Consider the following 14,904-nt stretch of genomic DNA (forward strand, 5'->3'; position numbering starts at 1 on the left):
TCATGGGGGCGGGGGGGAGTAGAAAACAAAACACCTAAGGAAATCTGAATAAAGGATGAACTTTAGTCAATTATGACGTATCAATATTGGTTCATTAGTTGTGACAATATACCATACTCCTGTACTATCATGATGCTGCCTCAGCTCAGGAAGGCTTTCAGGTCAGTTTCAGTACAGGGGCCAGAGCTGTGCTGGGCTCGAGTTGATGCCTTGACCAAATAAAATAGGTTCAGACAGAAACTTGTGTAAGCCACCTTTCTAATATACATCTTTATGGTTAATAGGATTTGTTTTAACTGGCTAAATGCAGGACCCCTGGAGAGTACAAGTGAGGTCAATATTGCAGGTTGGTCTTGCTGATAATTATTGTTTTAAAGATGCCTGTGCAAAAGAGTTAATATATAGGCAGGTCTGGGACTGCTGCTATCCTGAGAAAAGCCTGCTTGCAAGATTAGCCCTTGACTAGCATCTAGGAACTTGACTGGTATTCAGTTCCAACACTGATATAAAAATTCTGTGCCTAAACTGTTTGTACAACGTGACTTATGCTGAGTACCTGTTTCCTTCCGGGAGTCTGGAATTTTAGTACATGCTAGGCAGAAGGTGCCCATGTGACTAGCCCCAGTAAAACCCTTGCACTGGGAGAGGACTAGAAGGCTTACACCTGGTTTCCTCCATACATTAATTACTCCAGGAGCATCTTCCCACTGCTGATTTTGCGATCTGTGGTTCATACTGATATGAGATGGAAAGCTTTCCTTGAGAAAATGCCAGCTAGTCAATGTAGAAAGGAATTATAAAACCACCACTTTAAAACTCCCAATGCTGTAACTATTTCAGGCAAGAATCAACAGATCCCAAAACCATTCAGTGAAAGATGCTGGGGAGATAATTAGGGAAACTTTATTAAGGACTGCATATTAGTGAATCAATGTTTGTTTTCTTAGGTGTAATAGTGGTATTGTGGTTATAAAGATGAATATCTTTATTCTTAGGATATAGATGCTGAAATGTTTTAGCTCAAGTGTCCAAACTGTCAGGATGCCTGCAACTTACTCTCAAATGGTTCACCAGAAAAATGAATAAACGAAGTAATGAATGAATAAAGCAAATGCATCACAATATTAACAACAGGTGTATATTGATAAAGAGTAAATGGGTGTTAATTGTACTATTTTTTCAACTTTTCTTAGGTCTGAGTATTTTCATAATTTAAAAAGAAAGTAAAGAGGGGACTTCCCTGGTGGCGCAGTGGTTAAGAATCCACCTGCCAACGCAGGGGACACAGGTTCAAGCCCTGGTCCAGGAAGATCCCACATGCTGTGGAACAACTAAGCCCGTGCACCACCAACTACTGAGCCTGCGCTCTAGAGCCCGTGAGCCACTATTGTGCCTGGATGCTGCTACTGAAGCCCACGCACCTAGAGCCCCTGCTCCCCAACGAGAAGCCACTGCAATGAGAAGCCCGCGCACCGCAACAGAGTAGCCCCCACTCGCCGCAACTAGAGAAAGCCTGCACGCAGCAACAAAGACCCAACACAGCCAAAAGTAAATAAATTAATTTAAAAAAATACTAAGTCAGAGAAAGACAAATATTATATGATTATCACTTGTATGTGGAATCTAAAAAATAACACAAATTAATTTATTTACAAAACAGACTCACAGAACAAACTTATGGCTACCAAAGGGGAAAGGGAGGAGGATTAATTAGGAGTATGGGATTAACAGATATGTACTACTGTATATAAACAAGGATTTACTATATAGTATAGGGAACTATATTCAATATCTTTTAATAACCTATAATGGAAAAATCTGAAAAAATAACTGAATCACTTTGCTGTACACCTGAAACTAACACAATATTGTAATCAACTATACTTCAACCCACTTAAAAAAAAAAAAAAGTGGGCTTCCGTGGTGGCATAGTGGTTAAGAATCCACCTGCCAATGCAGGGGACATGGGTTGGATCCCTGGTCTGGGAAGATCCCACATGCCGTGGAGCAACTGGGCCCATGCGCCACAGCTACTGAGCCTACACTCTAGGCCCACAAACCACAATTGCTGAGCCCTCGTGCCACAGCTCCTGAAGCCTGCGTGCCTACAGCCCGTGCTCCGCAACAGAAGCCACCACAAGAAGTCTGTGCACCACGACGAAGAGTAGCCCCTGCTCGCCACAACTAGAGAAAGCCCGCACACAGCAACGAAGACCCAATGCAGCCAAAAATAGATAAAATTAAAAAAGTAAAAAGTCTTCCTCTGGCCAAATGCCAACACGAGCTCTTTTCCAGCTCTACCAGTAGGTATTCATTTTTAATTCAAATGGCATTTTGTACTGGTTACTTACTGCATCTTATTTGTATTTCTAGGTAGTAGCTGCACAGTATTTACAAAGTCATCATTACATTAAATGTCTTTTGTCCTCCCTCCCTAACCCTAGATAAGTTACTGAGAGGATCCTTCTGCCTTGCTCACTTTGTACCTTTCTTTAGTGTTCATCTCATAGTTGATGCTCAATAAACTAAGCACTATTTAAAATATGCCTATCTTGGGCTTCCCTGGTGGCGCAGCAGTTAAGAATCCGCCTGCCAATTCAGGTGACGTGGGTTCGAGCCCTGGTCCAGGAAGATCCCACATGCCATGGAGCAACTCAGCACCCCTGTGCCACAACTACTGAGCATGTGCTCTAGAGTCCGCAAGCCACAGCTACTGAGCCTGCACACCGCAGCTACTGAAGTCCATGCACCTAGAGCCCCTGCTCCACAACAACAGAAGCCACCGCAATGAGAAGCCCGCGCACCACAACGAAGACCCAACGCAACCAAAAACAAAATTTTAAAATTTATAAAAAATAAAATATGCCTATCTTAATTTCTAGAATCATAGACTTTATTATCAAGAGACCTTAAAATACGTATCTGAAAGCCATAAAACATCAAATTTCAAAGGTCAAGTACCTTTTCAGACGTTCACCATTCCTCTGTAAGTTGTACAAAAACCATTTTATGATAGGCCATTTGGCTGCCACACAAGAAGGCTGTTAATCAGAGTATTCAGGCCTGCCTGTTCAGAACAGCCAGGTGAAGTGCCCCATCACATTAGTCTCTTGAGTGATTAAAAAAAAAAATACATTTGAATCTTAGAATTTGTTGCTCCTGGTTCACTGCTGCAATAGAATGGGCTGGGCTTTAGCTCAGTAAAATCAGGGAAAGGGCCATACGCTTAGAATTCTTGACATGTTCTAGCACAACTCTTTATTTACATGAACAAAAATTTAAATGACTTACCAAATTCATACAGCTTATTGACAGTAGAAACTAAAATCTAAATGACCAGACTCACAAAAACTTTTCATAGGGCATATCTGTTCTTTTAGTATCAGTATCATCTATCATTAGACAAATTAAACTAGTACAGTTTTAAAGTATTCTATTTATACAGAGCCTACCGAGACTGAGAAGAACATAAACATTTTGGCTTTCATCAGCTCATAAATAAGTCACATAAGCAAAATTTCTTTACCGCAAATCACAATGTTTATATTGTAATGACAGAGAATTATGGTAGGGTGGGTAGTGTGAGTGTCCACGTGAAAAATTCTTACCTATTGGGTGAGATCAGTAGATCACACATATAATATAAAAGCAGCATAATAAAAACTGCAATATAGAGGTAACTGACAATAGAAATAAATGAAGTTAGTTTCTTTAAGAGAGCTGAAAAGTTGGGGGTAGACAAGCAAGAGATTGCCATTTTTCATCAACAGCCCTGTCTTGAGTTTTTGATTCATTAAATTATATGCCTGTGTTAATTTAAAAATGAATAGAGCCCCAAAAGACACAGGCATGGGTGAAATTTAAATACAACACCCCTATGATAGTTTAAGTGGGGAAGAACCATTTAATAAATGGAGCTGAAAAAACGGGATATACAGATGGAAAAGGAAAAAAAAAAAAGATGTCTGACCTCTACACAAAAATACAACTCCAAATGGATGATGATGGTCAATCTTTTATGTCAGCTTGGCTGGGCTATGGTATCCAGTTTTTGGTCAAACACCAGTTTAGACATTGCCGTGAAGGTTTTCTTTTTTGGCCACGTGCCACCCAGCACATGGGATCTCAGTTCCCCAACCAGGGATCGAACCTGCTCCTCCTGCATTGGAAGCACAGAATCTTAACCACTGGACCGCCAGGGAAGTCCCATGTGAAGGTATTTTTTTAGATGGTTAACACTTAAAAAGCAGTAGACTTTGAGTAAAGCAGATTACTCTCCATGTGGGTGCGTCTCATCCAGTAGAAAAACCTGAGGTCCACCATGGAAGAAGGAATTCTACCTCCAGATGCAACTGTTCCCTGGGTCTCCAACCTGCCCATCTACCCTTTCAAACTTGCCAACCCCATTATCTCCCTATACAGCTATGTTTATGTTTTATTTCTCTGGAGAACTCTAATACTGAATTAAGCTCAGATGACAAAGCAAATCTTTAGAACTCTTAGTAGAAAATATAGTTATCTTTCTGACTGTAAAAATTTCCTAAATAAGACCAAAAATACTAACCATGAAAACTTGATCACTTAATTAAGAACTGCAGCTTATAAAAGGTACATTAAAGCACAAAATGAGAAAATATTGATATGTTCACAATTTTATTCTGATACCTCCTTTCTCAATTTTTGTCCTAATCTTTCATTCTTCACTTAGCATTTTTTTTATTTCCTTGACAATTTTAGTTGCCCTATTCTTTTCCTGCCTACAGTACCTCTTTATGCAAATTACAGTCTTCTGGGAAGAGAAGTCAATCAGACTTTTCAACATTATCAAATATGAACTTTGCCACATATATCCAATTAGTGAATTTCTCTTTAATCAATCACAAAGCACTCTAGAATCTTACAAAGAACTCAGTCTCGAATATTATGTAGGCCTGCTAACTTTAATAATAATCAAGTAAAAAAAGCTAAAAAACATGTTTACCAATTCCTCAAAGTAATCTCAGTTCTTTATAAAGAATCTATAGAAAGCCACCAAGCAATATGGAACCTTTATTTTAATGTGATTACTGTACATCTGCAGTATTGGAATAATCCTTTTATAAATGGAACAAGAAGAAACAATGACAAAACCAAACTGGTATTTGACGTGAATCCATAGGAGTTTAAGCTTCAAACCCAGCCAAGAAGTTTGTTACAACCTCTTTCATCTTTGCATCTGACTCTTCTGAGATCTTTCCTTCAGCCCTATTTTGAAAACAAAAGCCGATCAGTTCTGACCTGGATAAAAATTCAATGACTAGCTTAATTACAGAATTCAAAAGAATTTTAACAAGACTTTACATTTTAAAGCTTACAAAAAAGAAGACATCAGTTGTGTTCATACCTGATTTTGCCCAACAGGGTTTGATGTTGGCTGATAACATGAGACAAGAAAGCATTCTCAAACTTTGTGATCTTGCTGGGCTCCAGCTTATCAAGATACCCCCTAACACCAGCGTAGATAACAGCCACTTGCTCTTCAATAGCCATGGGAGCTGAAAAGAAATAAGTGAGTTGCTCAACAAATAAATGCCATGTTTCCAAAGTCAGAGACACTTACTTTTTCCACAAATTTTTTCTTTTTTTTAAAGGAACTCCTTTATTTATTTATTTATGGCTGTGTTGGGTCTTCGTTTCTGTGCGAGGGCTTTCTCTAGTTGCGGCAAGCGGGGGCCACTCTTCATTGCGGTGCGTGGGCCTCTCACTATCGCGGCCTCTCTTGTTGCGGAGCACAGGCTCCAGACGCGCAGGCTCGTTAGTTGTGGCTCACGGGCTCAGTTGCTCCGCGGCATGTGGGATCTTCCCAGACCAGGGCTCGAACCCGTGTCCCCTGCATTGGCAGGCAGATTCTCAACCACTGCGCCACTAGGGAAGCCCTTTTTCCAGAAATTATTAACCTGTCTCTACAGATCGCCTACTTTCACAAGTGGAAACTCCACATCAGTACTCCTTCCCACCCCCTGAATCAGTTTTTTCCTCATAATGGTTTAAGCCTTGAAGTGTAACCTTTGAGCATATTCCATGAGCACTGTATATCATCCAGCAGCATTTATATTGTTTTGGGTATAAATAACTTGCTGAAATTTTATAGCAAGGCAGTACACACTAACATTCTTTTTTTTTTTAATTTTTTTTTTGGCCGCACCCGTGCAGCTTGCAGGACCTTAGTTCCCTGACCAGGGATCGAACCCAGGCCCTTGGCAGAGTCCTAACCACTGGACTGCCAGGGAATTCCCGACACTAACATTCTTTTAAATCTGCCATATTCCACAATCATATAGCCAAGAGGGCGACGGTGGGGAGGAATGGAATCTACTATGTCTTAACTCCCAAAAGAAGGGTATTAGTATACCTTTCCTCACATCTACACTCAAATGATAAGGACTGTACTTTAATTAAGTAACACAGGTATCAATCACATTCAAAAGACAACATCTTTGATCAGAGGTTAACAGCACGTATTCTTATAAAGACCTATGTGATATTCCCAGGTCCTAACACACAGTAGGAACTTGACCAAATGGAAAGTACAACTCACAATACTGTCCTTGCTTCAGCAACTCAGTCAAACGCACACCACGACTCAAGAGTTGTTGAGTGGCAGCATCGAGGTCAGAACCAAATTGGGCAAAAGCAGCAACCTCACGATACTGAGCCAATTCCAGTTTCATGGTACCTGCCACCTGAAATACAGAAATGGTTAATTCACACAATACAAAAATACTTACCTCAATGACACAGACCACCATACAAATACACTTTGATTTTTAACCTAATGACAAAGTGATGCAAATTACCTGTTTCATGGCCCTGGTTTGGGCAGCAGATCCAACACGGGATACAGACAAACCAACGTTAATGGCAGGACGGATACCTTTGTAGAACAATTCTGTTTCCAAGAAAATCTACAATGTAAGGAAAATGCTCACGCTTATTAGCAGGCCTAAAGAAATCAACTATTTTCAAAATTAAGTCACTGTAGCAAAAGCTGAAGCCAGGAAGAATGCTAAATGTCTTCTTATGGTAAAGAGCTCCTCAAATCTTTCACAACCCAATCAACCTGCATATTCTATTGCTGAGGTTAGGAAATGTGAGTGAGATGAGAAAAGAACAGGTATCATATTTATACTGAAACTTATACAGGTGAAGTGATGTGATCTCTCCAGGATTTGCTTCAAAATTATACAGGGAAGAAAATAGTGGGTAAAAAGAAAGCAAGAATGAAGTACACTATACCACAAATTGATAAATGGGTGGGATATGTGGGGTTTCATTATACTATTCTCTTTACGTTTGAGATTTTCCATAATGAAAAGTAAAAAGCATTTAACAAATTAGTTCAAAACTACTAATCTCAACCAATGCCTTGAAATCATCCGAAGCTTTCACACTTATTTAATCATAAAAACAATACCTGTCCGTCAGTGATGGAAATGACATTCGTTGGAATGTAAGCAGACACATCACCAGCTTGTGTTTCTATGACTGGTAAAGCAGTCAAGGAGCCACCACCAAAAGCATCGTTCATTTTGGCTGCTCTCTCTAGCAGACGGGAGTGTAGGTAGAACACATCACCAGGATAGGCCTCACGACCAGGGGGTCGGCGGAGCAGCAGAGACATCTGACGATAAGCAACAGCCTATGGTATAGAAAAGGGTTGTGAAGTTCACCTATTTGACAGAGGCTACATTTGTCAACTACCATTGTGGCACCAACATACAGAGTCTAAAAATACATTTCATTTGACCTGTTTGGATAAGTCGTCATAAATGATCAAAGCATGTTTGCCATTATCCCTAAAATATTCTCCCATAGAACATCCAGAATAAGGAGCCAGGTACTGAAGTGGGGCAGCATCCGAAGCAGTAGCTGAAACCACAATGGTGTACTTCATGGCATCTGAGAAGAAAATAAATTTTAAGTTTTACATGGTTATCAATATTGTGATTTTAGATTAGAGACTAGAATAAAAACTATCTAAGTACTTTACTACTGTGATTTACTATTAAAATTATCCAAATAGCTTCTACTTTAAAGAAACTGACAGAACCTTAAAAGTTAGCTGCTGTTTTATACTAATTTTTTACTTATTACTTTTGTATTGATTTATATTAGAAACTTCAGCTCATTAGGAAGTAATTAAAATCAGCCTACATTAAGCATAAGCTATCCTAAGATTAGCAGCATCCCAGATAATAGCAATGAGACTACAGTTCCTTAATACCTGCATCTGTAAGTCTCTTCACCAACTGGGCAACAGTGGATCTCTTTTGACCAATAGCAACGTAGATACAGTACAGCTTCTTCTTTTCATCAGTTCCATCATTGAATCGTTTCTGGTTAATGATTGTGTCAATAGCAATTGACGTTTTGCTTTAAAAAGAGAAAATAAACATATATCTTACTAAATACTTCAAAGGATCCCCCAACTTAAATTTCACTCCTCTTCCTCTTCCTCCTCCTATCACATTCTACTCTCTCCAGGATATCCAAAGTATTTACCATTCCAAGCCTAAAAGTAATCTTTCCACAGAGCAAATTTTAGTTAGAACTTTTCAACAAGCTAACGAGTCTTTACCCAGTCTGTCGGTCACCAATAATCAGCTCACGCTGACCACGACCAATCGGCACCAAGCTGTCCACAGCCTTAATGCCAGTCTGCATTGGTTCCCGCACAGAGATTCGAGGAATGATCCCAGGGGCTTTCAGACCAACTCGCCTTCGGGTCTTGGAACCAATTGGACCCTGTTAAATGATAAAAAGAAACCCCAGAACAATCAGTTTGGCTCTTTGTTAGAAGCTACAACCACATCTAATAAATGTTAGACCTACCTTTCCATCAATGGCATTACCAAGGGCATCTACTACACGACCCAACAGCTCCTCGCCGACTGGAACATCCACAATAGCCCCAGTTCTCTTCACAATATCTCCTTCCTTAATTAGTTTATCATTTCCAAACACGACAACACCAACATTGTCAGGTTCCAAGTTCAGAGACATACCCTACACAAAAGACACAATTGAATACCCATGAAGCTTGAGTGGCACTTCTTCCCATATACCTACACTACATACAAAAACAGAGGGAAAAAGTAATACTGATTTTTCAGATCTGGTTTACTCGTGAGTATTTTTCCAACGAACAATCTTCCTTAGTTAAGACTTCTAAAACAGCAACATGTTCCCTTGAATAATGATAGGTTAGAATTATAAGCCTAAGAAGCATCTTATCACATCCTCTAAGAACTAAAAGAAGCAAAGAAATTGAACAGTTTAAGCTTTTCTACTGCATTTCCTTTGACTATGGTTTTTGAACTGGGTGACCAGTATGAAATAAAGCAATCAAGGTTAACTGGGAATTTTAAGACACGCTTGATTCACATCTGTGAGAACTCCATGAACAATTTTAAAAAACTATCTAGTCAGAACCTGTACTCATCAGGTTAGTAAAAAGTTAAATTAAAAGCTACCTAATCAAGAACAAATCTATATAATATGACAGTGCTGGGTCATCACTCATCATTACAATCATATTTCAAAATGGTAAGATTTTAGGTCCCTAAATCATAACCAAAGCAAAAAGGCTAGTCCAGGAACTGACTCTGGTCAATAAACGAAGCTCTGGAGAATTACTTACAGTAAATACAGAGAAATATAATGGAATATCATCGCAGGTACAAAATCTTTAGTCTGAATATCTGATGTTCAACAGAGTAGTCACTAACCACAGGTGGCTATTTAAAATTTAAATTAATAATTGCCCTGTTGGGACTTCCCTGGTGGCACAGTGGTTAGGAATCCGCCTGCCAGTGCAGGGGACACGGGTTTGAGCCCTGGTCTGGGAAGATCCCACATGCCGTGGAGCAACTAAGCCTGTGTGCCACAACTACTGAGCCCATGCACCACAACTACTGAAGCCCACACAGCTAGAGCCTGTGCTCTGCAACCAGAGAAGCCACTGCAACACAATGAAGACTAGCCCCTGCTCGCCGCAACTAGAGAAAGCCCATGTACAGCAACGAAGACCCAACACAGCGGGAAAAAAAAAAAAAAAAAAAAAAAAAAAAAGCTAAAAGGAAATTCAGTTCATCTATTTCAGCCTAACCTCTCAAAGATATATACACTATAGATGAGAGATTAAATTTTTAACCAAGGTCTGAGAGCTACTGATAAAACTTTCAGCTCCATAATTAGTCTTCCACACCAACAGGCTCTTTTTCCACACTGGACACTAGCAAGAAGACCAAGAAGATCTTTCCCCCTGTGTGATTAGTGGGTAATTCTACTGCCCCTGGTCCACCTGGATATCATGCTCTGCTTTCATCAGAGAACCCATGACTCCTACAACTTTTATTTCTCACCCTACTGCCCAACTAAGCTCAATCTAATAGAAAAAAGTAGACTTGTATCATTAGAGAGCTTCTGATAGCTACATCACTAGCTCACTTCTCAATAATAGATCTACTCTTACTAGAAATACAAAGTCAGTGGCTTTCAACGTTCCACCGGAAATGAACTTAAAGTTATCAAATGCTTTCGTATAGGATGATCTTAACAGCTACAAACAGACTTGAACTTCTCAAAATCTGGGTGAAGATTTGCTCAGTTTTATATTTCAATGCTAATGGTTACAACTTATGTGTAAATCAGTCCCTGGGTAAAAAGTTTGATTAACAAAAAATTTATTTTTTTCGCAATCTATAATAATGACAAACACAAACAGTGAAGCAGATTCGGATTCAAAGTTAAAAAAAAAAATCTGACATAATCTCTGAATTACTAAATGAATAAGTGAGGAGACACCAATGCTAAAACATCAAAATCTCATTTTATAATTTACCTTTAAACCTGAAGAAAACTCTACCATTTCTTCTGCTTGAACATTTCTCAGCCCATGTACACGGGCAATACCATCACCAATACTTAAAACACGCCCAGTCTCTTCAAGGTCAACAGAGGTATCAGCTCCAAGAATACGCTCTTCAAGAATAGAGGACACCTCAGCAGTGCCTATTAAGAGAGGACAATTCCATTACAAAAACAGCCTGGTCCAAAGACCTTTTCAAAACTCATTTCCCCAAAAATATATAAACTAGAGTTGTGATCATAATAATCAAATTGCATTCTAAAACATAATGTCCAACATTCTATTCAAAAAAGCTTGATACCTACCACTATGAAAATGAATCCAAGTGACTGAGAGAAAACTTCACGAGACAAATGTAAACCAGATAAGGAGCTAATCAAATTAAGCAATACCCTTAAAATAAACATTTCCTATCTTGTAATTCTTTGGTTTAATCTCTAGGAAATCTGTATTTATGTTAAAACTTGAATTTAACTCAAACGTAAACTCTATAAAAAGCATATTTTAAAAACGCAGTGTATTTTAAAAAGCAACTGTTTGGGAATTCTCTGGCGATCCAGTGGTTAGGACTCTGTGCTTTCACTGCTGAAGGCGCAGGCTCAATCCCTGGTCTTGGAACTAAGTTCCCGCAAGCCTCGCAGCCAAAAAAAAGGCAACTGTTTAACAAAGTGTAAGTACAGGTATCCCCCTCTTTTCGAAAGTTCCATTTATGCCATTTCACTTTTACAAAAAAGGGTAATCGCTTCTTCACACTTTAGCCATTTCAGCTAAGGAAAGGTTTCATTAGAATGTTCCACCTTCAAATAGTGGGGAAAACTTGTAACTTTTCCTTTAAAAGGATGCAGGTACTATTCTTCATCTCAGCATGTGGGAGATACCTAACTTTATTTCAAAAGCCCTAATGCACATCTCAAAAGAAATTTCCCAACCTACAGCATCTTCCTAAGCTTACCTCCTCACTTCTCTATTGCATTTACAATGTGCAAATTCAGACTGCCAGGTATAGGTTACCGACTATTGTCTTTGAAAAACATAGAGGTAAAAATTACCTGCTTTTTTTCAGTGTTTTTTTAGGAGAGGAAAAGATTCATAGATCAGAAAGGGTGCCCACCACCTGATATATACTTTGTTTCCACCAAAGGGGCATTTATTATGAGAAAAAAAAAGAACCTGTACTAACATCAAAAGAGAAATACATAATTATAGTTCATTTCACTAGAACAAGAGAACCTACTGACAGGGCTAAATGGCTCATTATGGGTTAAGAATCTGAGATTCCATAGTAACTAAAATTGAGAGAAAAAACTAACTAATGGAAAAAACCCAAAACATCCACAGTAGGTATGTAACCTACGTAATGTAACTTCATTTTTCATATAATAACAAGGTAGTTAAGTGTGGTGTAGACACAGAATTAACAACTTACCAGTCTTCTGAAGACGAGAGTTAGAGGCATGGAGGTTCCTTACAGCAATGAAGGATGATCCCAAAGCATTTTTGGAGACCTAGTGCAAGGATTGTTTTTAAAAAATCTAATTTTAAAAAAAGCCTTTATAAAACTGGCAAGTTTAAACAAACGCAGGCTTGGCTTGATCAAATTATCAGCGTAAATATTAACCACCTGAGAAAGCACTTTTGATCTATGTGAAAATTTACTATGCAGCTCCTGGTACACTATAAATACGCTAAAAACAGCATAGCATATTTTAAAAAGCAACAGCTAACAAAGTATCTTTCTTTTTAAAGGCATCAGATAATACTGACTAGATATATTTCAATTGAGTTGTGGAAATTCTCAATTTGATAAACTGCTTCCTAAAAGGGGCAAATCTAAAAGGGGCAAATCTCAATAGATTTTCTATTTTAACCTTAAAAAAAAAAAAAAAGCCTGTAAATGTTAGAGTTTGATTAGAAATTAAGAGATATGGCACATGCACTTTTTAAAAAAACTGCCTTCAACAAAGCCTGCAGTAATCTGGACCCCTCCTCCTTCAAGTTGTAACACTGTGGTTGGTCAATGTCAATTCTGAAGACACTCCCTTCTATAGGACCTGGATGAAAATCATTAAAAATGCTTTTTTTTTTCCTAACAGAAATCCAAAACGCTACCAGAGGTTGTTAGGGTAGTAAAATGGCCAATATATTTATTTCACCTCCCAAATTGAGATTACTCTTAAGATGAAAGAACAAGTAGATGTAAAAGTGTTTACACAGGACCTAAAGGTTATGTCCTTAACTCCAAGTGATATTAGTAATGAAGGGCACTGACCTCCACAGGTTTTTTCCAACCTATGTTCTATTTTATTTTACTTGATTTCTCAAACACTAACGATTCCTCAAGGACGAAATCTTAAAACACGTCAAAGCACCACAAAGAAAAATCTGCCAGACTGGGACAATTTAGAAGCCAGTTCCTCTGCTGTCAAGGTATCGGCCACAGTGAAATGCATATTTGCACCTGTACGGTGTTTTCATGATCGTTTCACTATTCAGCACTAAGAGACCGCCTATTGAAGCATTCAGAAAACCACCTTCATTTATTGACTTCCTCTGAACCGACCTCGGGGAAGAGGTGGAAGCCCGGGGCCTGCTGACCTTCAATACAATGTCAGGCTCCCCTAGCTCGCTTCAACCAGGCCTGACAACAGTGCTCTGACCTTCAGAGAGGAAGTCCCGGAGAAGCAGCGGGACCGAACCTCGTCGTTTCGCAGCAGGCCTCGGAAAACTAGCGCCCCAGTCCTGACCTTCATTCAAGGCCTCTCTCAGACAAAGACTGGAATCCTCCGGAGGCGCCATCTCTGGATAACACGAAGGTCACTGCCTCCCCTGCAGCACTCTGCACCCTCCCGCACCGGGCGGCCAAAGGGCCCTTCCGCCGCCAGCCCAGGACAGCCCGAGTGGCCAACGGAGCAAAATGGCGCCGCCCGCCACAGCCCCTCACCCTCCGCGCAGAAAAAGCGGCCGAGCCCGTGCATCACCACCTACTGCCGCCGAGCCCCCTCCCTGCCGCCGGCACCCCTCGCTCACCAGCCCGGCCCGCCGAGGGAGGGCGCGGGCCACGGCCGCTGCGACGCGCACGGATAGCATCTTCGCGGCTCTACCTCAGGTGCTTCCTCTGCAGCCGCAGCCTCTGGACTGACTGGGACAAAATGGCCGAGCTGCGAGGAAGGTCAAGGAGCCAGCACACGTGACCCGGAAGTACCGCCCCTCCCCCGGACGCGAATCTGCCGGTAATTACTTTTTTTAAGTATAGTTTTTAGATTTGAACCTCCAAATGACTAATTAGACCTTTGCCAGCTTCGGCCCAGGCATTGGTTACCCATTTACTTTGATCTTTCGCGTCGACCTTATGGTTGCCCTGGGCGACCACATGGGTAGCGGAACCGGCCAAGAAGCAGTTACCAGACCGCATCCCGGCAGAGAAATGATGCTGGCGTCACCCCGTCCTGGGGCGCGGCTAGCTTGACCGTCAGGGGGGTTGATTGTGGCGGGTCCGAAGCTACAGCTATTAAACCTTGATGATGTAGGTGCAGTAAACAGTTATTTCAACTGGGCGGTTTGGCAGCGGAGAGTTTCCTGCTGGGGGAATTAACGCGGATTAATCCGCAGATCGCTGGCTACACCCCAGACCCTCTGAGTCAAAAATCTGGGGCAATCTGAATCTTTGAAAAGCATCCACACCATTCTAGATGATCTGATAAGTGCACATATTGGAGAATCGCAGTTCTTTTAGAGTCGATCTAAAAGAATCCTGTTTGCGAATTAAAGCAAATTGTTTAAAAAGTATAACGAGCATGGGGACTTCCCTGGTGGCGCAGTGGTTAAGAATCTGCCTGTCAATGCAGGAGACATGGATTCCAGCCCTGGTCTGGGAAGATCCCACATGCCACGGAGCAACTAAGCCCCTGCACCATAACTACCGAGCCTGCGCTCTAGAGCCCACGAGCCACAACTACTGAACCGGCGTGCTGCAAATACTGAAGCCCACGTGCCTA

At 40.5% G+C, this 14,904-nt stretch overlaps 1 protein-coding gene across 1 annotated transcript; it reads right to left on the minus strand.

The window, feature by feature from the left end:
- Positions 1 to 5,019: 5,019 nt before the first annotated feature.
- ATP5F1A (ATP synthase F1 subunit alpha) lies at positions 5,020 to 14,084 on the minus strand. Its single transcript, XM_036874643.1, has 12 exons — positions 13,937 to 14,084; positions 12,336 to 12,414; positions 10,883 to 11,052; positions 8,872 to 9,045; positions 8,618 to 8,784; positions 8,264 to 8,412; positions 7,787 to 7,938; positions 7,454 to 7,678; positions 6,837 to 6,944; positions 6,578 to 6,722; positions 5,384 to 5,534; positions 5,020 to 5,244 (listed from the first exon to the last, which is right to left on the minus strand). Exons 1-12 carry the CDS (start codon positions 13,994 to 13,996, stop codon positions 5,163 to 5,165), a joined length of 1,662 nt encoding a protein of 553 aa, XP_036730538.1. The 5' UTR covers positions 13,997 to 14,084; the 3' UTR covers positions 5,020 to 5,162.
- Positions 14,085 to 14,904: the final 820 nt, after the last annotated feature.

The sequence above is a fragment of the Balaenoptera musculus genome, chromosome 14 (assembly GCF_009873245.2).
Source record: "Balaenoptera musculus isolate JJ_BM4_2016_0621 chromosome 14, mBalMus1.pri.v3, whole genome shotgun sequence".
NCBI lineage: Eukaryota > Metazoa > Chordata > Mammalia > Artiodactyla > Balaenopteridae > Balaenoptera > Balaenoptera musculus.

What these genes read in the sequence shown, in the direction of transcription:
- ATP5F1A (XM_036874643.1), bottom strand. Translation starts at nt 13,996, where the DNA reads ATGCTATCCGTGCGCGTCGCAGCGGCCGTGGCCCGCGCCCTCCCTCGG. An exon ending in AAACCAGGGCCATGAAACAG is followed by an intron (nt 6,723 to 6,836) that starts GTAATTTGCATC and finishes TCTGTATTTCAG; the next exon opens with GTGGCAGGTACCATGAAACT. An exon ending in GCTGAAGCAAGGACAGTATT is followed by an intron (nt 5,535 to 6,577) that starts GTGAGTTGTACT and finishes ATTTCTTTTCAG; the next exon opens with CTCCCATGGCTATTGAAGAG.